A 27,761-nucleotide genomic window follows, 5' to 3' on the forward strand; every position below is an offset into this window, starting at 1 on the left:
CAACTGCTTTTTGTGTCTGCCCTGGATTCCTACTATCCATTTGCAGAACAATGAGCAATATAGGAATTATTTGTAAGTTAGTGTTTTACTCTAAGTTGGAGTACTTGAGGGAGGAATGTGATTGTTTAATTCCCATCCTAGAATCACCATATTGCAGAATTCTGGGGAGGGAAACCAGCTGGATTAGCCTCCTAATTTTAGAGAGAAGGAAGCTGAGGCCCACTTAAGGAATAGTGATGGAGAATCACTAATTTAGAGTGGGAGGGGATCTTGGGTCATTCTGGTCCAATCCCCTCATTTTGTTTTGTAGACGAGGAAAATGGCCTAGACAAATTAAGTGACTTGCCCAACATCACATAGGTTGTAAGCGGGAGAGTCAGAATTCAAAGCTAGCTTTTCAGGTTTCAAAATGCAGTGCCCTTTCCATTGAACCACATAAGATCACACACATGGGGTTGGGACTGGAACCCAGATCCACCTGTCTTTTTCCACCATATCATACTGCCTACATTTTTTCCTACTTAAATCCTTTAGATTCTATTTTTGTAATTATTTGGGTAGCTCATAGAAATCTTAAGTTGCTTCTCCAGCATTAGCTGGAACCACGTGAAGTTTGAGGACTCCTCCTGATGTTAAGGCTTATTTCTCATTGTCTTTGCATGAACGGATGTTTTCCATTAGTGAATAATTTAAATGCATCTTTTTCCTTCTTTTTTCCTTTTTTTTTTTTTTTTTTTTTTTTTTTTTTTTTGCAAAAGAAATGATGATGGACTGGAAACAAAAAACTGCAGTTGACATGACATTAGAAATTTGGCTTTAGAATGGTAATAGCAATATCGTGTTGTAGCACACGCTAGCACACCTTCTATACACATAATAACTGACTGCAGGTTCAAATACTCGTGGTGGGATTTCATCATTCTCACTTATTTTGGTAAGTACCCCGAGTTTCTGGGTACAGATGGTTTGTCAAGGCAAGCTTAACGAGATATAGTCTTGAGATGCTCTTCCCCAAACCCCCAACCAAGAAAATTCCCTGAAAATCCACAGTTCCGAGGCAGTCTCCCTCCTTTTGAAGTGGAAAGCTGGAAGGAGGGAAGGGCCAGGGAGGGCGGGGACAGGGACTATAGACACGTACAAGACAATCAGTTGGATTACAGATTATTAATACAATAGTCTATGCCGAAGGTTAATTTCATTACAACATTGGGGAGGGGGCGTATGTGTGTGTGTCTGTGTGAATGATTAAGAGTGCTGGCTGGAGCTCAAGTGGCAAGCCCGTCGGCGGGCTTCCCAGGCTGGAATGGCGCCTCCAGGGCAGCAGGGCCGGGGCGGGGCCGCCGTGGGGGCGTCGGCCCGCCGGGCACGGAGACAGGGAGAGGAGCACGGGCGGCGCTCTTCACCCGGCGGCTTTGTGCTTCCCGCCGCAGCACCTACAGATCACCCCACAGTTGTAGCAGCCTCGGAGGGGCAGGTAACAGCACATACAGGGGGCCAGGAAGGACAGGGCGATGAGGGCCATCCACCGGAGGCAAAACTTCTCATCGCTGGTGTCACAGGAGCAAGGGTCCGTGTAGTCCCCCTCGGGGTCGGACATGCAGTGGTAGAGCATGCTGTCCGCGCACCACATACAGCTGACTCGGCGGATGCAAGTCCTGACGGGGTCGGGGGCGTCGGGACACTGGCCCCTGCGGTTCTCCTCGTGGTTAAACATGTCCCTGCAGTACACGCAGCGCGAGCGCTCGCCGTCCTCCTTCCTCCGCCGGGACTTGCCGCGGTTGGGCTGAGTTTTAATCACGCCGCCCCCTCCCTTGGGGTCATCCCCCATGTCAAAGTCCGAGTGGTCGACGTAGGGGTAGGTGTAGTCGTGCTTGGAGGCGTCGCCCTTGGAGGCGAAGCGCACGTAGGAGTCGATGTCCTCGGAGGGGTCCATGTACTTGCCCCTCACCGGGGCGTGCCGGTAATCCTCGTAGCCCGTGATCCAGATCTTCTCCCGCGGGTTGATGCGAACAATCTCCTCCTCGTCATCTGGGAAACTGACCTGTCGGTACGGTCTCGGGATGGACTGCTCGAGAACAGGGTTGGGAACAGGGAGACACACAAATGGGATTTATTTAATCAGTGACCAATCAAAATTAAGGCCGTCTCTTGATGTACCTGGCATTTCTCCTCTCCCGTCCTCCCCCAAAGCATTGCCGGTCAAAGGCACCATTTAATAAACATTTTCATATATATAGAAAATAGATAAAATATATTTATTTATTAATATATTAAAATATTTCTTGAGGGCCTACTATATACAAGGAACTATGCTATCACACTAAAAAAGTAATAAAAAGCCCTCATTTTCGCCCTCAAAAATCTTCAAATCTAGTTGGGAAGGCAAGCCGATATAGAATAAGAGGCTTTCAGAATAGCTCAGGGTAACAGAAGAAAAGGTAACAGCTTTTCAGTGATCATCAAATTAATTGTACAGATTAGAATGTCTAGAATATGAAGAGTCAGCCAGGCACCTAAAATGTGCAGGCACAAGTATGTGGGAAAAGGAAAAGCACACAGTCTTTGCCCTCCTCACTTAAGGCTGGGCTACAGAGACTGAGTCTACAGGCGTCCTATCCTCATCTACTGTCCTTTGGACAGGATCACGGAAGGGCTGAAAGGAAGGGAAAGCATGGATTGGGCGCCTACTGTGTGCCAGGAAGCTGTAAAATGAGACCACCTCTTGTATGGTACTCCCATGTGTTTTGAAATTTTAGTAACTCAGGCCACAAGTATAATAGAATCTATTAAAAGCATAAAGTATGTTTATTGGCATTTAGGACAATACTATGACCGCACTGTATGTAATGGGAGAAAAACATGGTGTAATGATAATTAGCTTCTGTAAAACAGAGGCTCTAAGTTCCGTTTCTATTTCTGAGGACTTACTATTCAAAGAACCTTGGGCAAGCCACTTAACACTATTCCTTCCTTTACCTCAGTTTCCTCATTTGCAAGATAATTGGATTTATTAGCCTCTGAGGTGCTTTCCAGTTCTAGAGCGATGAGCCTAATGATTCTTGTTTCAGACTCTGTGACAAATGAAAAACAGTCATCACAGACAAAAAGATTAAGTTGAGTCCTGTGGACTGAACTGAATCTACATGAGCAGCAAAAAGGAAATTTTGCTACTTTATCACCAGGGAAAAAAAATTAGGTCATTTCTATTTTAAATTACTAAATTAAAAAAAAACAAACTGTACAAAGGTTTTATGAAGACAATACCAGACAGACTCATCATCTACTTAAAACTGTCTTTTAGAGTAGCAGGGATGATTTTTTTTTTTTTTTTGGTGGTTCTTGAGTCATTTCAGTCACACTCGACTCTCTATGACCCTGTTTGGGGATTTCTTGGCAAAGGTATGAGTAGTTTGTCATTTCCTTCTCCAGTTCATTTTGACAGATGAGGAAACTGAGGCAGAGAGGATTAAGCCACTTGCTCCAACTTAAAACTAGTAAGTGTTTGAGGCTGAATCTGAACTTAGGTCTTCCTACTTCTAGGGCTGGCGCTCTATCCACTCTGCTACCTAGATGATTTATACGATTTTATTTATGGATTTCTTTCCCTATTTCCCCATGAATAGTCATATAGTTATGAAGAGAAAGGATTGAGAATATGGTCTATGGCCATGAAACCAAGTAGAGCCTGGTTCAAATGGGGTGCAGAACCAAAACTTGGTGACTAACATTCTTCTTGGGTGAGTGGGGCCCGAGGCTTGATAAACATTTACTCATTTTTGGAAGCTGGTTTACATGCCCCGAGGAAGTTAGGTTAGGGTAGCAGAGAACTATGTTTTAGACTCCCTAACTCATCTATCTTTCCAGATACCATTTCCCCCACCCCCAGACACTGTACAGCTTTAGAACTGTACCCATGTTCTAAGCAGCGTGTGTAGTGTTAATAGATTTGGTTTTTAAATGAATCTGATTCCAGACATCCTTTTAGATGATGACATTAACACCTTACATAGAACAGGAAAAAACCTCCCACTTATCCTTGACGACAAACATTAGTCAGTGCCTACTATATATCGGTTAGTCACACAGGATACAAAGAGGCATAAGACATGGCCTGTGTCCACAAGACACTGAAAAGTCTAGTTGGGGTGACAGAATATGTGCATAAAAAGAGTCATTAACAGTAACACAAGGCAGCAGCGGAACAGATAAGAGGAACAGTAAGAATTCAGAGAAAGGAGGAAGGGAGAGATCTCTGTGGGTGATCTAGTCAAGGAAAACTTCATGGAGAAAGCAGGACAGGAGTTTGGCCCTGAAGTCAACAGGGATTTATTAAGCACTACTGTGTAGCAGAACCATGGTAAGTGCTGGGCACATGAGGAAAGGCAAGAAATAGTCGCTTCTTGAGAGAAGCTCCCACATATGAAAGGGGAAAGACCATGAAAATAAGGAATGTTACTCACTTGTTCAAGTTGATAGTGGTCAGCGCTATATTGGTCGTGAATATGGCCAAAGGTATATATACTCCGGTGTTCACAGGACATGGGAGAAGAGATTGTCCGGTTGGGTGGCTCCCTTTTTTGAGAAGAATTAGAAGAGCTGTCTGTAGCTGTCTGTATTGAGAGAGAAAGAAAGGTTAACTCATACTGTATAATAAAAAAAGAGAATAATGTTAAATCTACTGGCAAAAATTTGTTTTTGTTTAAAACAATTATCTCCCTCTAATTATTGCATACTAGCATTTAGCTTCTGAAAGTTTCATTTTTCTTTCTTTCTGAGGCAATTGGGGTTAAGTGACTTGCCCAGGGTCACACAGCTAGGAAATGTTAAGTGTCTGAGGCCAGATTTGAACTCGGGTCCTCCTGACTTCAGGGCTGCTCTATCCACTACACCACCCAGACTGTAGATACAGTATCTGCATTTCAAAAATATGTATTGTAGTGTAAACTGGACTATTAACCCAAGACTTTTTAATCCATGGAGACTCCTAGAATACTTCAACCAGCAATTACTGCTCTTCCAAAGAGAGTTTACATGATTCACAGAATCCAAGATGTAGAGTTAGAAGGTGATCTGGAGAGATCATTTATTTAGCCCACTTCTCTCATTTTGCAGATATGGAAACAGGATTTAAGTGACTTGCTCAAGGAAAGACACTATATCTCAAGAATCTTCCCGTGGAGATTACATAGCAAGTAAACCCAGATTGTCATGGAATAGACTTTAGACACCATTTAGCCCACCCTCTATCCATTTTATACTTCAGGAAACCGAGGTTCCAAGAGATTGATCCTAGAGTCAAATAGATAGTAGTAGTAAAGGCAGAGTTTGAATTCAGATTCTAAGTTCTGTGTTTTTTCTATTATTACACTTTGATGGCTAGAGATGGAGGAGGCCATGGCTCAGATGCCCAAAATGGGCAGGATCCACCTAGCTTCTCCTAAGGTCAAGAAGAGCACTTGGGAGAATTGGAAATTAAATAATTTTATGTAAAATCTCAATACTAAATTTTGTCCTGAGTCCTGAGCCCTGAGCAAAACCAGCTTTGTTAAAAATCACAGCAGAAGGGGCAGCTAGGTAGCACAGTGGATAGAGCACCAGCCCCTAAGTCAGGACGACCTGAGTTCAAATGTGGTCTCAGAGACCTAACACTTCCTGGCTGTGTGACCCTGGGCAAGTCACTTAACCCCAATTGTCTCAGGGCAAAAAAAAGAATCACAGCAGAATTTATGATTAGAAGGTTCTAAATTTTACTTTATGAGAAACTTTAGTGAATTACAGGGACAAGAATAAATAGGAAGATACATGTGGGGGGGAGGGAGGGTAGCTAAAAGCTGCCACAACTAAAAGAACTGATGACAGTGCAAACATCCACAAATCTCTATAAACTGCAGAGACATTAAAAAAAAAAAAAAAACCTCTCATACCATCTAATCCAACCAACAGTCAAATCTAAATTCTCTCTACAAAATACCTGATGAGCAGTATGTTAAAATAATAATAAAAAAAAGACTAACCAACCCACCCTTCTCACTGGTTCAGAATGGCAACCTTGTAACTTATAATTTTTAAGAATTTCTTGGAACATTGAGAAGAGGTTAAATATCCCATGGTTCTTGCTTTTATTAGTATGTGTTAGAGTTGCCATGCGATCCACTCAAGAGTCATATGTTACTATATATTTAATAAAAAGTACATTCACTTGAAAATAAGCATTCTTTGGGGCCTAGTTTAAAGTAAATCAGTAACTCACTTTTAGATTCTTGGATTCAGTTAAAAAAAAAAGTTTCCCCCATTAACAAGCATTTAATTTCCCTCTTCTACTTCCCATAGACCAAAACAAGAATAAGAACAACACTTGGTATACATAGTCAAGCAAAGAAAATTACTGGATTGGTCATGTTTGAGTCTATGAAAACAAGTTTGATATTTTGCAAATCCCAAATCAAGCATATGAAAAAAGATACTAATTAAAAAAAAATATATATATATATATGTATACCTAACTCTACCATTAGATTCTTGGATCAATTCTAATAGTTAAAAAGGGGCTTAATTCCATTTTAAAGTAAAATGGAACCACTTCACTACTGTCATTGTATATTTTTGTATGTCCAGAACATACTAAATGTATATTAAATGTTTTAAAAGAAACTAAATTGAAAAATAAAGTAACACTGATTAATTTGAGTATAAATTCATAGAATCATAGGTAGAAAAGACCTTAGAGTCCATCTAATACAAGCCTTTCTTTTTTACAGATGTGTAAACTAAGGCCCAAAGAGGGTAAATGTTGTGCTTAAGTTTACACCAGAAATAATTATATAAAAGAGCTAGAATTTAAACTAGGTTCCTCGAGTTCAAATTAAGAGTTTTCTTTCTGTATGGTATAAATACAAATATACACCTAAATTTACACAAATCTAAATGTAATGGAGACAAGGGTGAAGTAGAGAAGTGCTAGTGGTTGGAGAGATTATTTATTTAACCTAAAGTATAGGATTCCTTAGAAACCCACTTTATCCACTACATGACATCAGTCATTTGTTTATTCTAATATTGACAGACCTTTGTGTGACTTAAGGCAAAGATGAATAACACCTAGAATTTGAATGCAAGCAAAAATAAAAGTATTATACCTAAGGTGTCTTAATTATGGATTAGGGCAGCAGTCAAATGAAGCTTTTCACTTGTCTTTCTTCCCTCCAATTCCCAAATAATCCAGTTCTGATTGCTCTTATTGCACCTTGTCAATACAGGATTTGACTCTTAGAATTTTCACAAAATCAGAAAACATTTGTGCTAAAAATCATCTTCTATTTCAATTCTCTTTCATCCTCCTTATTTTACCAAGAGAGAAACTGAGGCTTGAAAAATGATATGACTTGATCTGGATTTCAATCCAGAATTGGTACTAGAAACCCTATCTTTTGGTTCCCAGGCCAACAGTTTTTCTATTACAACATTGCTTTTCTATTCATCATTTTCAAGTTCTAAGAAGCCATGAGAGACAGGATATGTCAAAAGTTGAAACCTATTTACACTCTATAATACCAGGCAAGTTTTCCAAAGAGGTGGGTGTAAATTGCATAACTTAAAGAATGAATGTATAAGGTCACTGTGTAGGAAGGAAAACTACATTTTCACCCTTTCACCCATTACTTTATCTCTTCTAAGCTCTCCCTGAAGGCACGGGAGGGAAGACTCAGTTCTGTGACATGGCCTATGGAAGCCACAGGGAGCTAATGTGAGGAAGCCTGGACAAGTCTGGATGGCAGACAGGAAGGCCCAGGTTGGTGGAAAATCACTCCAAGTACAGTCATGCTATATATCTAGAGTGCTGTCTAATTTTTTTTTAAATTCTGAAACACTGAAAAGGACAGTCATTAGATACCAACATATGATCTGTACCCACAAGCTGAGTATCTGTCTGACAAAGATCTGTAATTTAAAAATAATTCAAGGTCAAATTCTTTTTTTCTGGGATTCTTTCAAGAAACATATGGGTCAACAAACATATATGGTGCCAAAGCATCAACTGATATCTTTACTGCCCCCCCCCCCCATTAGATCTAGTACTGACAATTAGCAGCAATATATTTTGGGGGGAGGATGGGAGTGAGATGACAGGTGGTATATAATTATTGGAAAAAAGCTCAAAATAGTAGGATGCAACAAGACTTAGTTGCCATCTAAGTGGCAACTAAATGGCTTTTGCTCCTGGGTTTGACCATGACTAGTAGGAAGACCCCAATCTAAAAAAAGAAAAAAAAGAAAAAGAAAAGGCCCTGATTAAGAAATTTTTAAAAAAGGTGATCAAGGTGATTTTTTTTGGCAGTGGCAAAACAGAAAACTTTGCTGCATTACAAACCCAAGTGGTTGACACACTATAGGTCTAATAAGCATAAAAAATGAAATTTCTTTCTTTCAGAAACTCCCTGTCTTATTGTACCTTGTCAATGCAGGATTTGACTCTTAGAATCATTAAGGAAGATCATAGTTGAGATAGAGTTAGTTTGGGGAATCAGAAAGACCTGGGTTAAAAATCTTATCTCAGGCACTAGCTCTATGACTTTGGGCATATCATTTAACCTTTTTCACCCCCAGGTTCTTTATATGTAAAATAAAGAGAATGGACTTTTAAAATCCTTTCTAACTTTTATAATGTGATTAATGATTCTATAGAGAAAGTACATTAGACTTGGAATCAAGACTAGCTAGAATTCAGTCTTTATATTACCACTTACTAGCTGGGCAATTTAAATCAGAAATTCTGAGTCTCAATTTCACTAGATATAAAAAGAGAATAATTGTATTTGTAGTATCTCTGTCTTTATCTATAGATATACTACAAATACAGTTATATCTATATCTATCTATCTATAAATAGATAGATAGATATAGATATAGATATTTACCCCCCTCCTAAGGTTACTGTAAGGAAGACTTACTATAAAACCCAAAGTGTTATATATAATGATATAGCTTATTTATTTTCCAATATGTTCAACATATAACCATCAATACAGCCTACAATTCCTATTCTGTCTGGAAAATGTATCCAACCTTTTCATCTCAAGCAAACTTCTATCTCAGCTTAAACAATACTGAGGATTGTACAACCTAGGTCACTCCTGTATGGGATGAATCTACCTAGAATGGACATAATTAGATTTTTTCTTTCCCTATGTCTTATAGAAAAAGCAAGTGCGATATTTAATAATTCAGGGGAAAAGTGATTTAATGAACTGAGAAAGAGAAATAGAGCTAGACTACTCTAGAATTCTGGGAGTTGTCAATGTGTTAGCAAACAAATGCCTGCCCATTACAGGAATATATGCTCTGTATATCATTGCAGATAAATGATCATCCAGTTCATGCTAAACATTTTCAACAAGTTTTCACTAATTATGCTGAAAAGTTGAAGACTCTACTGTCTTCTTCCCACCATCCCCATCCTAACAACAAAAGATACAGCTGGACAAATAAACCAGTGAAACAAACAAAAAAACAAATGGAGGCATTATTTTGCATGGAGAATTAGTGGTGTTTAAGCTAAAAAGCACAAGCAAGACAACCATATGTAAGGCAGGCCAGAGTTGGACTTGTAGTGAGGAGATCTTGGTTTACATCCCAGCCTGGATACTTATGAATTCTGATAACTTGGGGCATTCAATTTTCTCTCAATCTCTTCATCTATAAAATGGGAACAGTAAGCAAAATATTTACTCATAGCATTGTTGCCAAGAAATTGCTTTGCAAACTTTAAGTTTTTTTTTTAAATAATAACTTCTAGTATTCCCATAGTGTTTTATCATTTGCAAAATGTTTCACAGATGTTATCTCATAACAACTCTGTGACACAAGTGCGATAATTCTCCATTTTATGGATGAGAAAACTAAGACTGGGAAAGGTACAAAGCTATTAAGTGTCTAAGGATCTGAGGTAGCACTTAAGTATTAACTTAAGTATTCCTGATTCTAAATCCTGTGCTCTGAGCACCACACCACTCAATACATTCAGCTTTATATAAATATAAACTATTATTTTTACTATAATGGGACCCTAAGGAAAAAAAAATCCAAGAGAATCAATGGACTGGATGATCTTGAAGATAGCTTTCAGCTTTAACATCTGCTGTGACTCATGGAGCTCACTCCAGAAAGGAGTGTATCTAGCTATTCAATTTATCAATCTCTTTCAGTCTCCAGAATTTTGACAAATAAATAATGCACAGTGGATAGGATGCCAAGCCTGGAGTTAGAAAGACCCAAGTTGAAATCTTGATTCAGATACTTAGTAGCTATGTGATCCTGGGCAAGTCATTTAACCCTGTTTATCTTAGTTTCCTCATCTGTAAAATGAGCTGGAGAAAGAAATGGCAAACCAATCCAATCCCATTGCCAAGAAAATCCCAAATGGAATCACAAAGAGTTGGACACAATTGGAAAAACAAACAACATTCACCTAATTCTCCTATCAGTTCAACTGTTTTCCTTGGTCTATTTTGCAGTATCTTTATTCATGTCACAGTCAGTGGGTGTTCATAAAGGTCTGTCCTGGACTCCTTTCTTTTTTCCTGAATCTAAAATATCGAATCTGGTTATCTAATCAGCTCCCACAGGTTCAATTACCATCTCTATGTCAATAATTTTCAGAGTTATATAGCTAGGCCATAGCTCTCTGATGAGCTATAGTCACACATCACCAAGTGTCTATTAGACATCTCAAACTAAATAGGAGTCTGATAGGAATCTCAAATTTAAAGTGTCCAAAACTGAACTTGTTATCTTTCTGCTCAAATACTCCATCTTCTGAATTTCCCTTTAACCTGTTGAGGGCACTCTCATCCTCTCAAGTCACTCAGGCTCATTTACTTTCACTCTGACTCCTCATTCTCATCCAACCTCCCATATCCAACTTCTTATTCAGTGCTGTCAAACTTGAATAGAAAAGAGTTCCACTAATTCATACAATAAAAATCCTTGCTGGCTCTATACTGGTTTAGTTTTTAAAAGTAATGTTATCATTCTTTGGTATAAGAGAGACAAAATGAACTTCCTTTTATTATTACTCTGGCTGGAGTATTCAATAAGGGGATTAAATTCTCCATACTCCATGTCTCTCAAATGCTCAAACCTTTTTAAATATCTCAGTTTAAATGTCCATCAATAGTTATGATGTCCACCCAAGGCACTTTGGAGGAAAAGAGGCAGAGACAAAGTCTGGAAACAATCTTCTCCTATATGGAGAGATTTCTTCACCTAAACAGAGGCTCTTTCCTGAGAATCTCTTAAGATTTTGACTCTTCTCAGCCTAAAACTTCTGATTCTAACCTTCAATCTTTTTGGATTCAAAATGGTGACAAGAAGACGGACAAAAAAGAAAGTAAATTGTTTTAAGATCAATTTTGCAGGTGACCTGAGCTGGAGAATAACAGACCAAAGATATCTACTTTTTCCTTTGCATCTTTTATCTGTAAGGTCTATTTATCAAAGAGTATTGTCTCCTTTGATTTTTGTCAAGCCATTTTGTTATATATTGTCCCATTTTCCCCCTCTTCACATTGTCTCCCCTCATAAACCCCAAGAAACCCTTGATAAAGTGTTTGTCTTTGATATAAAAGAGATGATCAAATGACTATTATTTTTAATAACCTGTTGTCCTTGTTAATAAAATTATTAAATTGTAACCCCCCCCCATAAAAATATTGTTATCTGGAAGCACTTACATGATGGAAAGTAAAATGAGCAGAATCAGAACACTATATACAATAACAATAATATTGTAAGATGGTTTACTATGAATACAATGATCCAAGACAATTCTGTAGGACTTATGATGAAAGGTGCTGTCCATCTCCAGAAAAAGAACTGATAGAGCCTGAATGCAGATAAAAGATGCTTTTTTTTTTTTTACTTTATTTTTCTTGGGGTTTTTTGGCCTGTATTTTCATTCATACAAGGTCTTACATGGAAATGTGTTTAGTATGACTACACATGTGAAACCCATGTCAAATTGCTTGCTTTTTAGTGGCAGGGGAAGGGAGAGAGAGAATTTGAAATCAAAATTTGAAAAAATGTTTAAATTATTGTTACATGTAACTGGGAAACAAAATATTAAATATATTTTTAAAAAGTGATGTTATCTTTGTATTATTGTATTTTTATTGACTGTTAAATTTTCCCATTTTTATTTTAATCTGGTTCATTGTTACCCACATACTTGAAATCTCTGCTCTTATTTATATTGCTTTCTTTCCTTTTATACAACCACAACTCTAGTTTAGCGCTACATCATCTGCCTGGATTGCTGTAAAAGCTTTCATGCTGGGCTCCCTGCCTCACATCTCTCTCTACTCCAATTCAACCTGCACTCAGCTTCCAATGTAACATTAATCAGACCATACATGTCATCTCCCTGATCAATGAACTCCACTCGTCTCCTTTTACCTTCAGGATGAAATATAAACTTTTCTCTGTTAAGTATTTCAAGCTCTTCATTAATAGAACCCTTACCTAATTTTTCCAGGCTTCTTATATCTTGCTTCCTTTTCATATATTCAATGATCTAGTTACAATAAGTTACCTGAAGTTCCTCAAACACCATATTCCATTTCCTACTTCTAAACCTCGAATGCTGTCCCTTTATCTCTGCACCTCAGTTTCTCTCGCTTCCTTTAAGTTTCAGCTCAAATCCTATTTCCAAAGGGGAACCTTTCCCACTTTTCTAGTAGTTTCTCCCAGATAATTCCTTTCCCTTTCTGGTTAGCTTCATCTATTTTGAATATGGTCTTTTATATATCTATTTAAATGTTTTCTCCCCGTTAGTATGCTCTCTAAGAGCAGGGACAGCTTTTTATACCTCTCTTTGTATCTATCTCTGGCACTTACCATAGTGCTTTGTATGTGGCAAATTTTTTTTTTTTAAGGTTAAATATGGACATTTTAAGATGTATTTTAATACAACTTTTAGATATATTTTTAAAAGATATATTTCCATATTTTTCATGTTGTGCAAGGAAAATAAACCAGCCCAAAAGGGGAAAAAACTATGAGAGGGAAAAAAACAAAAAACAAAAAAGTTTAAACTTCAACTCACATTCAGTTTCCACAGTTTTCTCTGGATGCGGATAGCACTTTCCATCCCAAATCTATTACAATTGCTTGAATCACTGCACTGTAGAGAAAAGCCAAGTCCCTCACAGTTGATCATCTCATTATCTTCTTGTTATTGTGCACAACGTTCTGTCTTGGTTCTGCTCACTTCACTCAGCATCAGTTCAATATATGGCAAGTCTTGAATAAATGTTTATTGACTGATGCTGCACTCACAAGTGGTTTATCTGTTTAACAAACACTCCTAGGGAAATTTTTTTTTTAGAACTTGTTCTCCAGATCCATAATATTGAGCTCAAGCTTCAAGATTTGGAATGCTTAAATTCGGAGTGTTTGGAAGATTTAAATATAGAGTCAGACTTGAACAAATTTGCTTTACTCTGCTGCTAATTAAACAGAAAGACTGAGGGAATTATAGGTATAGGCCTTTAACCTGTTTGATAATGCATATAATTGGAAGTTTGCTAAATAATTTTAGGTTACCCCTTTCTCCCTTCCTCCAGTGTGTTTTGCCAGAAGAGAGAAAAGTCAAAGCATTATCTGCTACAAAAATTCATTGCCTCTGAGAGAGAAAAGGTATGACTAGATTTGTGTTTCTAAGGCTTCAAGGACTGCTTAGGTTTTGAAGGGCACTTTGACTTACTACTTTTTCAAAAAGGAAGCTCCTGCTGGCCACATTTGTTAGTGAAAAAACATGAAGGCTATTTGCTGGAGACAGAATCCTATAGAATGAAACCTATTCTACTCTAGAGAAGGAAGTGAACAAGACTATTATATTATAGCCCATTATCTCATTGAACACAAAAGTCAAGCAGGCAACAATTAAACCATAAAATAAGAGAGTGGGAGATCTGGGAAGAACTTTTAGAAGTGAACATCTAACCCAATCCTTTCGTTATAAAGGTGGAGAAATTGAAGCCCAAAGGGGAAATGACTTGCCCACATTCTTCAGTGAGGTGAACAAACCTATAATGGATATGACAGAACTAGCTCAAAAACCTATTCAACATGATTTTTTGCAGCAGGCTACCTTTTTCACACTACACATGACAGAGGAAGAGAGAAAATGAAATCCAGTTTTGTCTATTTATCAATTTCACGAGTTTGTTACTTAGTAAGAGTATGTAACCTTAAAGATTCTTCAGATAAAATGTCTTTCACAACCATCACATTCCTTTAAATCATTCAGTCTATTTATGTCTTGTTTTTGAAAAGAACTTTGTCTAAGGATCCACTGAATACTAACATTAAGCAGTGATATGCATGCCAAAGATGTCTGGGTAATGCTCAGACAAAAGTAGAATCCCCAAATGTTAATGGCTAGCTTCTCTAAAAGGAGTACTGTAAAGAGGTCTGTAAAGATCTCCAGTCAAAAGTCCAGGTTTTGAATCCCAATTCTGACCCTTACTAGCTATAATAATAATTTAGTAATAATAATAATGACTAATATTTATGTAGTACCTATTGTATACCAGTAACTGTGCAAAGGATTTTATATATATCTCATCTGAGCTAAGTGAACTTAAGCTTTCTTTCTAAACTTCAGTTTTATCATTTATTAAAATTAGGATGTTATTGTGTTGCTATATAGTTGTTTTTGAAAAATGAATCTTCATGAGCCCATTTGGATTTTTCTTGGTAAAAATAGTAGAGCAGTTTGCTATTTCCTTCTCCAGCTCATTTTACAGATAAGGAAACTGAGACAGACAGAGTCTCATAGTTAAATATCTAAGGCAAGATTTGAACTCAGGTTGATGAGTGTCACCTAGCCACCTGAGATAATTGGTACTATTTACTCATATGACTATTGTGAACATTAATTAGTATTATTCACATATAGCATTATATTAGTTGCACTGAGTCTTTGAACATGGCAAAGCCTATATGAAACTCCATGGTCATGAAAGAGATTCATCTAAACCATTCATACCAGAAAAAACAAAATGGTGAGACCATGGCATATTTTGGAGATGACAGCCTGCAACTAGATGGCAAGATGTCATCAATTCATTAACTGTGTATTTTGGATAGATACTACAGATAGATAATGGGCTGGCCTAGAATTCAATAGGTAAAGATACAATTGAAAAATTGCATTAAGCGTCCAGCAATCACAAACTCTTCACTGTCACAAAAAGTTCTTTTTTGAGAGAGGGGGAAACACCAAAAGCATGGTGAGTCTCTATGGCTACATTCCCTTAAACATAGGAATCTTGGAGTATTTAAAATTATAGATAACCCCCAATGTAATGGAAAGATTCCTAATCCTCAGCAGGCTGCAAGCATATTATCAGCACCACTTAGAGTATCAGAAGTGGTATTTAAAAAAAATTACATAGGAAATATATGACTGGAAAAGGATACGATTTGTATCTAAGGAGATTAAAAACGGCAGTTACAGCTTGAATGGCAGCTGGGTCCTCTAAATGAAAACAAAAAGGAAGACAAAAAGAAGACCTTGAGCAGAGTAAACAATTTATAATGGAGTATCAGTGGACTATCAGTGGAGAGGGACTTCCATTAAAGAGCACAGAAAATGTAAAAACAGGACTTAAAGAAAAAAGTCTTCTAAAGGAATCAGATCACACTCTGAAACCCTTCCATGCAAGGTCAGAGGAAGAATTAATGATCTGAAGTTTTAGAGAAGCCAGTCTGAGGTTTCTGCTCAGTGGTAGAGCTCAGGAATGAATTTGGTTTGACTTGGTAGTATCTCAGTATTTCTTCTATAGACCAGGACGATTATTTTAAAATGTTTTAGGGATTATTTATTTGAGCTTGGGACCTCCATTGACATTTTATTCAGAATTCAATACTTAAAATAGAACACAAGTGCACTGGCACATAGTAGGCACTTAATAAAAGTTTACTGATAGATTCATTTATGCAATGAAACAACTACAACTCCTAGGTCCAAAAACAAACAAAATGCATGTAAAGTGCCATCATTTCTTGTTCATACCCAATACTAAACAACTGCTTTCTCACTCCCTGGGATGGTTAGTTTTTCTCCCACTTTATCCTGGGATTGAATGCAACAGGTTCCAAAGAATCAATCCCACTCAGGCTTCCACCCATGCCTTGGAGAGCAAGGAACACTGTTTCCCTTCAGAATGCCAGGTAAATAAATATCCCAGTTACTAAGAAAAGCCTTTTCCCCCCTAAAGTTTCCATTCCACTATCATTTTCCCTAGGTTCTTCCTCCAGCCCCAAATTCTAGCTCCCACTTTAACAATCCTATCCTACTGATTTTCCCTATGGTGAATCCTGAATCTTCAATTATTTTCCTTCAGGTAAACAGGAAATTGCTGTCAGTCATTTCCCTGTCAGACTCCAGAGCACAGGAGATAACACAATTAACAGGCCCTGAGGGCCCACTGTCTCTCCAGGTAGGCTCCTCCAACTGGGAAGCATAACCTAGAACAAAGCAGAGCTCAAGGCCTTCCCAGGAGGTTGATATGCAAACTATTTATTAGGTGGTCTTAAAGGAAAAGAGAAAGGTACCAACTAGAAGAAGAATAAAGTGGGGATTAATTTGTGGAGAAAAAAAAAGTTATTTGCACAGTTCAAAATGTTACACTCAGAATGTGATACTTGGTCAAATTTCAGTATCCTAGAGAAGGAAAATGACAATGTTATGGCTAGTTAGAATTTCTTCTACAGGTGTGGGGGGCTCCTGGTATTGGAACTACACTAGCTGTTTGATCTTGGGAATTTGTATTATCTCCCAGGATCTCAGCTTCCTTATCCAAAAAACAGCAATAGTATCTACCTCATTGGGGTAACCATGACGGTAAACTATGACTATGAGAATTAACAAATTAGTATAGAATAATGCTTTGGGGGATTCCCATTGTCCAGTGACCAATTCACAATCTTTCTGGTCTCTACATAGTCAGAGGACTTCATCAAATGAATTCTGAGATTTCCTGTGATCCTAAAAGTGTTTTCTATCAGAGTCTAGATGACACAGTGGACAGAGCACTGGGCACAAGTCAGGAAGACCTGAACTCAAATATGACCTCAGATACTTACTAATTGTGTGATCCTGGGCAAGGTCACTTAGCCATTGTCTCCCTCAGTTTTCAAATCTGTAAAATGGGGATAATTATAACACCTGTCTCTCAGTTGTTGAGTTGCCATATAAATTCTAGCTATTATTTATAAGTTGTACTATGAGATATAATTTTCTTCCTGTAGTATAAAATGTGAAGAAATTCATTTCTTTTATACTTTAGTGTTGCTGATACAAAATTATGGCACAAAATTTAACTATACTGGGTCATATTCACTTATATTAGCCTCTGACAGCCTAGTGAGCAGGGACTGAATTTCTGTTTTTCTATGTTTCTCTAACACTTAGCACAGTGCTGAGTACATAGCAGGTGCTTAAATGTTAACTGAATGATGGGTTCATTCAGCTCAGCTTTCTATGTGGAACAGAGTCACTTAAAACATGTCTTAGGAGTGTTTTGATTACATGACATCAGACTCAAAAATTAAGGATGTGAATTAAAATGTTCTTGTTTTAAATGGAGAAAAGTGTTAAAAACAGAAATAATAATATAAGTTATAATACATAACGATAATTTATGTCTCTTTAATAATCAGAGAAATGTAAATAAAATGATCCTAACGTATCTATTCCCTCATTGCTATTTATTAAATTAGCAAAGATAGGAAAACCCATTGTTGGACAGGCTGTAGAAAGACAAGCCTGGCAATTCACTGCTGCTTGAGCTGTGAGATGGTTCAATTATTCTGGAAAACAATTTAGAATTATGCAAGAAAAAGTTACTAAACTACTCATGCCCTTTCACCTACAGACTTTACTACTGCGATGGTATCCCAAGGATGTTACTAAAAGCAGGAAGTCCAAAATGGTTCATAGCAGTATTATTTGTGAAAATAGGAAGCTAGAAACAAAATAAAGTTCCATTAATTATGCCATAAAAATAACAAAGTAATACCATACTTCAAGGAATGATGAATGTGAAGAATCTGGAGAAATATTGGAATACTCATTTGAAGTGCTGAAATCATTGCCTTATTTTCCAGATAGGGAAACTTAAGATCCAGTGTGTGTGTGTGAAATGATTTATCTAAGATCACACAGTGAAATCAGAATAAAAGAAAAAAATACACCAAAGAATTATAACAATGTAAATAGAAAGACAATATTGAGAGTTAAATGCAACAGTCCATATAAGTTGCTATTGTTGCTGTTTGTTTGTCACATTTGATTTTTCATGATTTCACATTTGGGGTTTTCTTAGCAAAAATACCAGAGTGATTTGTCATTTTTTTCCCTCCAGTTCATTTTATAGATGAGAAAACTGAGGTAAATAGGATTAAGCTAGTAAGTGGCTGAGACCAGATTTGAACTCAGGAAGATGAGTACTCCTGACTTCAAACTTGGTATGGTATTCATTATGGCATCTAGTTGGGGGAATATTTCTTTAGAAGGGAGATTATTTGGAGGTTTGTTGAGAAATATCTATTGTAAGGAAGCAAAGTTAACCAATAATTTAAAAATAAATTTACGTTATTAAATAAAACATTCTAATTTCCCTTAAACATGCTGTACATGTTTCTATCCTTCTATCCATAGCATCTACTCAAATATCTTCAGAGGTATTTCCAGCCTTTATGATAATTTCAAAACAAACAGAAAAGGAAAGCTGTCGGGTAAATTTAGCCTATCAGCTAAAAAGAAACTAGAAAGAAGAATGGAAGGATCTAATAATCCTCAAGTCAGGCTTTACAAACTTAATATGCCAATTTAAAAATCTATTGATAGTACCTCTTTTGACCCTCAAAGTAAATTAATGAAATCTGGTGCATTAAATACACTGAAGACATTTTCATTCACCCAGTTCTCAGAAAGATGCTTCATGGGAAATGTATCCTAACTAGAAAGGATTTAGAAATAAATACTCATCAAATCAAGCACACAGAAAGAACACTCAAGGGAAATACTTTTAAATAGCAAACTATTTAGAGACATGCACACACCTTAGAAATAAAGTCGTTCAACTTTGTGGTACAAAACAAGAAGTACTTGCAGTATGGTCAGCCAGGCTTAAGGCAGAGTTGGTCTAGTACCTTGAAAGGGAGTGAATGGCAGTAGAAAGACACAGGATTGGGAGTCAGGAGGAAATGGATTTGAGTCCTACCTCTGATCCTTCTGAGCAAATCAAATGACCTCTCAATTTCAGTTTTTTATCTATAAAATGAAAATAACATTACCTGCTGAGTCAAACTCATGGGATTGCCTCAAAATACAAATTAAATAACCTCTGTTAAGTGTTCTGTAATCCTTTAAATGTTAAATATAATGTTGACTCTTATTGTTTTGTCTTATACCTTCACCAGTATCTACATTCCACTCCCTTCTTCTGGTTTTATGCTTTAGTATAACTGCTAAGAAAGTGAGTATTAGTTTGGTGTCACGAATACCTGGAGTCAAATTCTACCTCTGACAGACACTAAGCTGTGTGAGCATGGTGAACTGCTTAACTTTTCCATGCCTTCAGACAACTCTTTAAAGCCCTAAATTGTGGATAAGAAAGTTAGCCAGTTCTCCCTACTGAGATTTGTCAGAGGGCCGAAACCACAGTTTTAAAACAAAACACAAGTAACAAATAAAACTGCCATCAAATTCGGTAAAGAACAATGTTCAAATACAGCTTTAGTTTTTGTAGATATAGGATCACAGGGTTGAAGAAATCTAAAAGCTAAATCCAATGTCCTATTTTACAGCAAATATAACTGAGAGCCAATAGTAGAATTATTCCACAAGAGGAAAAATGTGCTAATGTTCTGTAAGGTTGTTCTTCCCTCTCTCCCTAACAGAAAAAGCTTAGAAACTAAGAAGCTGGTAAATTTTCATTCATTTCCTTAAAGGAAATGGGAAGCAAAGCATGCATATTTCCAAATCAAACACTCTCTGTATCTATAATATCCCTTCACCAAACCAAAACACTCCAATGAACTCTAAAGGAGGCAAATTTAACTCATTTATAACTTTGCCCCCACCTGGGAAAAGGGATAACAGTAACAACAGCTCCTAAAACTCAGAAAAGTAATAAAATGGAGATGGGGAACCCAAAATGTTAAAGGTTCATGCTTTCCCTCTTGAAAAATTATGGATAGAAATCTGCCCCACTAAGATAGAGCTTTGCAGTTTTTTTGTTTGTTTGTTTGTTTGTTTTTTTAATAAGATGTGTTCCTGTTTAGATGGTTTCAGAAAAGCCTGAAAGGACTTACATGAACTGATGCTGAATGAAATGAGCAGAATCAAGAGAATATTGTAAATGGCATAAGCAATATTATGTGATGATCAACTGTGATGGACTTGGTTCTTTTTAACAATTAAGTGATTCAAGGAAATTCCAATAGACTCGATGGAAACTGCCATTCACATCCAGAAAAAGAATTGTGATGAGATCAAAGCATAGTATTTTCACCTCTTTTTGTTATTGTTGTTTGCTTGTTTTTTTTCTTTTTGATCAGAGTTTTCTTGTGTAGCATGATGAATATGGAAATATGTTAGAAAAACTGTACACATTTAACCTACATCAGATTGCTTACCACCTGGGAGGGAGAAAAATTTGGAATACTAGATTTTTCAGATGCAAATGTTGAAAACTATCTTTGCATGTACTTGGAAAAATAAAATACTATTAAAAATAATCTATGTCCCTGTCCAATTAAATGATAGTAAAACACACAACATGTCCTAAAAATATATCTCCAACATACCTATTGGGGTTATTTTTGGTTCCCCAAGAGTAATGGAGATACCAGAAATTTGTCATTCAAACATTTAGGAAACTAATCTGGTGCTACTTTATTATGTTTACTTTAAAATACACACACACACACACACACACACACACACACACACACACACACACACACACCACCAAGGAGAAAGTTATATTATTACAAAGCAAATAAAAACAAGATATAACTTAGAGTAGCCAATTTCTATTTCACCTCTTTCTATTTCAAAGTCAATCAAATCAAAACCATGTGAAATATATTACTTTCAAACATACTCAGTTAATATTATCTTCTCTGTAAAATGGTTTTTTTTTTAACTTTTAAGATCCCTTTTACCTTCAAATAATAATTATTCTTTAAAAAAGTATCCACCTAAGTTTTCATAGTGCATTAGCACATCAAGGCAAGAAAGATCTGTATCTTTGTGTCGGTAATCAGTGAATCTTGTTTTCAGAACTCATTTTATTTTATTTTTTTTAAGATATCTTACATTTTTTCTTTATCCCCCAGAATACTCTTCTGAAATGTGATAGCTATTAGAGAAATGAACTGGTAGCAAATTCTATCTCTGAAGAAACTTAGGTCATTAATTCTCTATTCCTTAGTTTCTTCCCTTTCTTATGTGGCCCAAGGATAGATCACAGAATTACACATAAAATTTTTATTTTATTTTATTTTCACAACATATGTGTGGATAATTTTTTAACATTAGGCCTTAAAAAACCTTGTGTTCCAAATTCCTCTCCTCTTTCCCTCCATTCCTTCCCCTAGATGGCAAGTAATTTAATATATGTTAAACATCTTAAAAATATATGTTGAATCCAATATATGTATACATATTTATACAATTATCTTGCTGTGCAAGAAAAATCAAATCAAAAAGGGAAAAAATGAAAAAAGAAGACAAAATGCAAGCAAACAACAACAAAAAGAGTGAAAAGGCTATGTGGTGATTCAGTTTCCACACTCCTCTCTCTGGGTGGGAGGATGGCTCGTTTCATCACAAGATCATTGGAATCAGCTCATTGTTGAAAAGAGCCACATCCATTAGAATTGATCATCGTATAATCTTATCGTTGCCGTTACACATACAATTTTAAAGAAATATAGAGGTCACCTAATCCAAAATGGCTTATTTTACAGATGAGGAAACTGAAGCCCACAGAGGTGATGTGACTTGCCCAGAAGCATACAGATGAGTGACAGAGCTAAGATATAAGCCAGATACCCCAACCCTAAACTCATTGTTCTTTCCACTAAGCCACATTGCCTCTGTTTAGAGATAGCCCTGTGATTTTATTATCACATTCTTTGTTCTCTTTTCAGATAACATCAATGGGAACTTAGTAAATACACTTGACATAATTGAGCAAAAAAGCTGAGGCATAAATGGAAAAGGCAATAAATGAGAAGGTAGGAGACTTGGTTTCTGGGTCTTGACTCCATTACTAGATAGTCAACTGTGATGTTGGGGAAGTCATTTAAAAATCTCTAGGGTTCCTTCTCTATAGATGTCCATGAAAGAAAAAAAAAAAAGGGTCCCATAAATGCCAAAATAGTGATTGCAACATTTTTTGAAATAGCAAAGAAATAGAAACAAAGTAGATGCCCATTAACTGGGGAACAGCTAAACAAATTGTGATATGTGGCCATAATGGAATATTACTACACACTAAGAAATGATGAATATAATGAAGTTAGGGATCATAGAAAGATTGATAAGGATTGATATAAAAAGAAGCAAGCAGAACCAAGAAAACAATATACACAATGACTATAACAATGTAAGTAGAAGAACAAAAATCAAAAAAAATGAAATATTGAATTATAATGATCAAACTTGACCCCAAAGAAAAAAATGAGAACATTTACCCCTTTCCTCTGCAGAGGTGAGCGAATATAGGCAGGTAATATAATACTGTATAAAATTTCACTCAGTTGATTTTCCCTCTTCTTTCTTTTTTATTTTTTGGGTATGGTGGGAAGAAGGATATATTCCAAAATAAAAGTAATATAAATAAAAGGTATTAAAAAAAAAAAAAGAAATGAATTCTCTAGGGATCAGATATGCCAATGAACTAACAGATTACTAACATTAACTAACATTAGAAAGAAGGCTGAGGTGGGACCAGATTATTTTTTTGATTCCTTTTGTCTAAGAACTATGCTTCTAAGGACTTGACATTTCTATGGTTTTTCTCATTTCACAGCAATTCAAACATTTCCCCATTAACTTCTGTCACACACCCTGTATACATCCCTTCAAGAGAAAAGAGACCACCCAGATCCCCAAACAGGAAGCACAGATTGCTTCCTAATAGGCTATAGTGAATACGGGTGCAGCTACTAAAAGGTTAATTGAGCTATACAATTCAACCTCTTTATAAAGATAAAACTCCCTTGAGTTCAATACCCAGCACTGAAAAAACAGTGGTGTCTGTTTTACCAGGGCTATTGTGTTCTTTCCAGTTCGTCTCTCCCAAACACACAAAGCAAATTGCAAAAAATTAATTTGGTTGAAAGAATTGAGATTGTCCCTTCAAGGGATCTATAACAATTTCTCCACATTTTTAATATAATTGTTAGAGTTGGGAAAAACAGCCCCAATACTCAATGATGAAAAAAATGTCCATTAAACAGGATGTTAACATTTACATGAAATTTCAGGTCCTTATGAATAAAATTTGAGGAAAACAAAAAACAAACCTAAAATATTCACTTTTAATATTTCTCTCTCCCAATCATCCCAAGCTTCATCAAATCCCTTTATCATTTTAGTCTAATTCTTTTCAAGACAAAGGGGGAGGGAATAATAAATAAATCACAGGCCAAATCAGGAGGGAGGTGAACCCCAGGAGCTAATAGACTGCTCTACAAGATTCCAGGAAATCCCATTCTTTTGTGGCTTTTAATGAACCGTAAAAGCTACTAACATAATATGGAGTAAATATGTGGGAAAAAAAAATACACACACATACACACACACACACACACACACACACACACACACACACCCTCTATTAATCTTCGTCTTAAAATCAGAATTTTGCTATTCACACAGCAACAGCTGCTGAAATGCCAAAGAAACAACCACAGATTACAGATTAGACTATATAGTGAGCAAGCATTTATACATACTCCCCCTCCCCCACACCCACCCACACCCTTCAGCTGCATGCTCCAAAGACCGTAATTTAAACAGGCTACTATTATCTATCCAAAAAGATTAAGAATGGCTTTAGAAGACTGCGACAGTATATACATGGTCAGATTTTTATGAACTGATATTGCTAAAGAACAGGAATTTGGCAGCAAGCTAAGTATAGCCCAGTATTCCTTAATTTTTTTACCTGGCAACCTTACTCCCAGCTATACCATTCTTGAGAGCTTCTTTAAACTCAAATTGCCCTTCCAAAGTGCATTAGGCTAGGGATGAAATCTACTCATGCCATTTATAGAAACTACAGGTCCCATTGTAGTCCCTCAAGCTGCATTAAAAAAAAAAAAAAGCAGATTCAGCTAATTTACTGATGGAGGATTAGAGCTGCAGGTAAACTGCACAAAGAAAGGGACAGATTAATGTCCACAGGTTGGCTATATGAAAAGGAACAAAGGGAGAAAAGCAGCAAGACTGATGAACTGAAAATCCAACTCAACATTATACCTACTTTCCATACTTCTTTGATAGACTCTGTGGATACAGGACCCCCAAAAAAGAAAGAAAGAAAGAAAGAAATAGTTCTGCCCTCAGCCGTACTGGGGGAACCAGCATATATAGAGATAAATAAAATACCAAACAAATTCCAAATGATTGGAGATAGGAGATGGAGGAGAATCAGGGAACTGATGACCAGGGGAATCAGGAAAAGCCTCAAGATCAGAAGCATGAAGGGATGTAGTTTCTAGGGCCAAAGTGAGGAGACAGTATATTCCAGGTATGAGAGGCAGCCTATTCTAAAACAGAGCAGGGGAATCAGCAAGTTTGGCTTGGATTGAGAAAGAATAATATATAATCAGCCTAGGAATATAGGGTTAGTTGAGACTGTGATGATCTTAAGAGGTAAGCTAAGTTTAGAGTGTTATCTCTAGCACTTTCTCTTTCAGTCAATCCATTTCACTCCAGAACCGATTCTTATTGCCCAGAGTCTCATGGAGATCTCCACATGACAGAGCTGACCCCCAGAGAAGATCCCCAAACCTGCATGACCCTTGATATAATATAAAACAGTTGAAGGATGGCAAGAATCAGAATTTGATGCTTGGAGTGGTGTGTTAAGTTTAAATTTTAATATGCTGGGGAGAACTGTATCATACATATGCAGACTGATAAATGTATTTTTTTTGAGGATTCTTAAAAAGGCTTTGAAGCAAGTGAGAATGATATGAAAACTGAATAATCAAAAGTTTACAGAAATGACACTTGAGGAATGACCCAATCCATATACTGAATATAATAAAACTGGATACAATATATTGCATAAAGTTAGTCTCTCTCTCTCTCTCTCTCTCTTGAATTGTGGACTCGTCTTCCAGCTTTTCATTAAGAAACAAATACTAAACCTCCTAGTCCATACAAGCAGAAGGCACAAGTTACTGAGACCACTGTCTCCTCACCTTGAAGAGTAAAAATGCAATTATTTAAAACTACTATTCATTTCTTTTACTTGAGTTTCAGTGGTGCATTATTTACTCTAACAGTTATAAATATAAGGAGACGTCTTTGTTCCTAGATTGTAGGTCTCTATACATATCTTCATTTGGTGGTTCCTAAACTCAGTCTTTCTTAGCTAAAAGCCAAATATGTAAAACATTAAATGTATTTTGAGGAAAGCTAGATGATGCTGTGGATTAAGCACCAGTCCTGAATTCAGAAGGACTTGAGTTCAAAGCCAACTTTAGACATTAAACACTTCCTAGTTGTATGTTCTCAAAACAAAACAAAAAAAGTATGTTTTGGCAGAACTGTCCTCCAATCTTTTGCCCATTTACAATATGCTGATTTAAAAACGTTGGGATTTAAGGGACTCGAGAGTCTAGTCTCACATTTTCTCCTTATTCTAAGTGTGACCCAAGATGGATTATTTTCTGTCTCTGGACTGAACTTTTTTTTTTTTAATTTGAAAACTAACTAGATAATTTCTAAGTCCTTTCTATAACTCCAGCATGCCTCATTTCACAGTAGGTAAATTATGTAAAATTTCTACCCCAATTTTATATTGGAAACTATTGGTATTAGAAAGAAATGCGGAAACATGTTTTTAACCTCTCACAGCACATATATCTCTACAGATAACAAGACTATCCTGGCTTCAATCAGGCCTCATCTCCTCTCTCCATTCTATAAATCACTGCTGGCAGGTAGCTGGGAAGCAGCTGCTAAGGATAACTTTGCTCCGGAGTACAGGAAGCCACCTTTTAACCCGCCTGCTGTTGTTTGTCTCTGTGAACTGTGACAAAGGAACAGATATTATCAGCAACATGCCAACTGTGGAGAGGATCTGGTCAGAGCACTAAAGGAAGCCTGCTCAGATCCACACCATACCAATCACTTCATGAAGGTAAATGACTGCTGTGGGTGGCCCTTTTCAAGTCAGGCAGGACCTCCTTGCTGTCCCGTGCACACATTATGTTCATTCTTCGCTCCAAGCCCTGACTCACAGGATCAAGGATTCAGAAGTTCTATGGGAACTACAAGATCATTAAACCTAACCCTCTCCTTTTACAGATGAAGAGACTGAAATCCAGAGGAGGTTAAGTGATGTTCCCACGATCATACAAGTAGTTGGGAGCAGAGGAAGAATCTGAAGTCAGATTCTCTAACTTCAAATCCCCTATTCAAGAGTTCCCAAATGTTTTTAGCTGCTCAATTTTTTTTTTCATTCACCTCCAGATCTTCCTTTTGAACACTTAACCACATTAAATTATACAATGTCTTATACATGTTAAAAAAAAAAAACCACCAGCACAATTCCTCCCATACCTGCCTTATATCAATCTTCTTTACCTAACAACAGAGATTGTTAGAGATTTTACATCTTTTACTTTTGTGTAATCCACAGTCCAGCCAGCCTGGGTTGAGTCAGCACATGATAAAATACTTGTTGTTTGATATTAAATGACAACGCAAATCACAGAAAGCAACTGATTGGGCCCTAACACACTGAATCAAATGCCTTTCCCCAGACCTCTATTTTCCCTTGGACTTTTAATTTTTAAAAATGTGTTTGTTTTTAAAGCATAGAGAATTTTTTATTCTTTAAAAAAAAAAAAAAAAAAAAACACTTCCAAATTCTCTGCCTTTCCCTACTTTACTTATTGAGAAGGCATGAAAAACAAAATCTATTAAATATGTATGTTATACAAAACAGATTTCTGCAATAGCCATATTAAAAAATAAAATGAAGCAAGAAAAAGAAATCTAGACCAGAGCTATGTAAGGAAGCATATCTAAAGGAAAATGAGAAACCATATATCCATGGCAATAAGGTCCAAAGAATGAGAAATTAGAATGGATTAAATTGTTGAAAGGACACATGTGCTCAATGAGAGTATTTGAAGAAAAGAATCAAGTGCAGACTGAAAGCGTTATCTCATGCCTGTAACCGGAATCCATAAATGAAACCTTTTTGATTCTTCATCCAATTATCTGGGAGGGGGTGAGGGGGAGGAGAAACACCCAACCCAATGAACTAAGTGCACTTACTGTAAAAACGTCATCATCTCCAAGCTCAGCTTCATTATGGATTGTGGAAGAAGAAGTTGTAGATCCTAGGAAGGAGATGGGAAAATACATATAAAGAAAAGTTGACCACGAGGAATACATTATGTTTTCAAGAATAATGTCAATTAAGCTAATATTC

At 36.7% G+C, this 27,761-nt stretch overlaps 1 protein-coding gene across 2 annotated transcripts in view; it reads right to left on the reverse strand.

Annotated features, from left to right (window-relative positions):
- Positions 1-1,309: 1,309 nt before the first annotated feature.
- SPRED2 (sprouty related EVH1 domain containing 2) overlaps positions 1,310-27,761 on the reverse strand; it is a 165,475-nt gene continuing 139,023 nt past the window's right edge. For both annotated transcript variants that reach the window (XM_051975399.1, XM_051975400.1), the window contains exons 4-6: positions 27,605-27,669; positions 4,461-4,610; positions 1,310-2,065 (exon numbers count right to left, since the gene is read on the reverse strand). In XM_051975399.1, the coding sequence (XP_051831359.1) occupies positions 1,400-2,065; positions 4,461-4,610; positions 27,605-27,669 (881 nt within the window). In that variant the 3' untranslated portion in view covers positions 1,310-1,399. The remainder of the gene's footprint in view (positions 2,066-4,460; positions 4,611-27,604; positions 27,670-27,761) is intronic.

Source organism: Antechinus flavipes, chromosome 2 (genome assembly GCF_016432865.1).
Source record: "Antechinus flavipes isolate AdamAnt ecotype Samford, QLD, Australia chromosome 2, AdamAnt_v2, whole genome shotgun sequence".
In the NCBI taxonomy this organism is placed as follows: domain Eukaryota; kingdom Metazoa; phylum Chordata; class Mammalia; order Dasyuromorphia; family Dasyuridae; genus Antechinus; species Antechinus flavipes.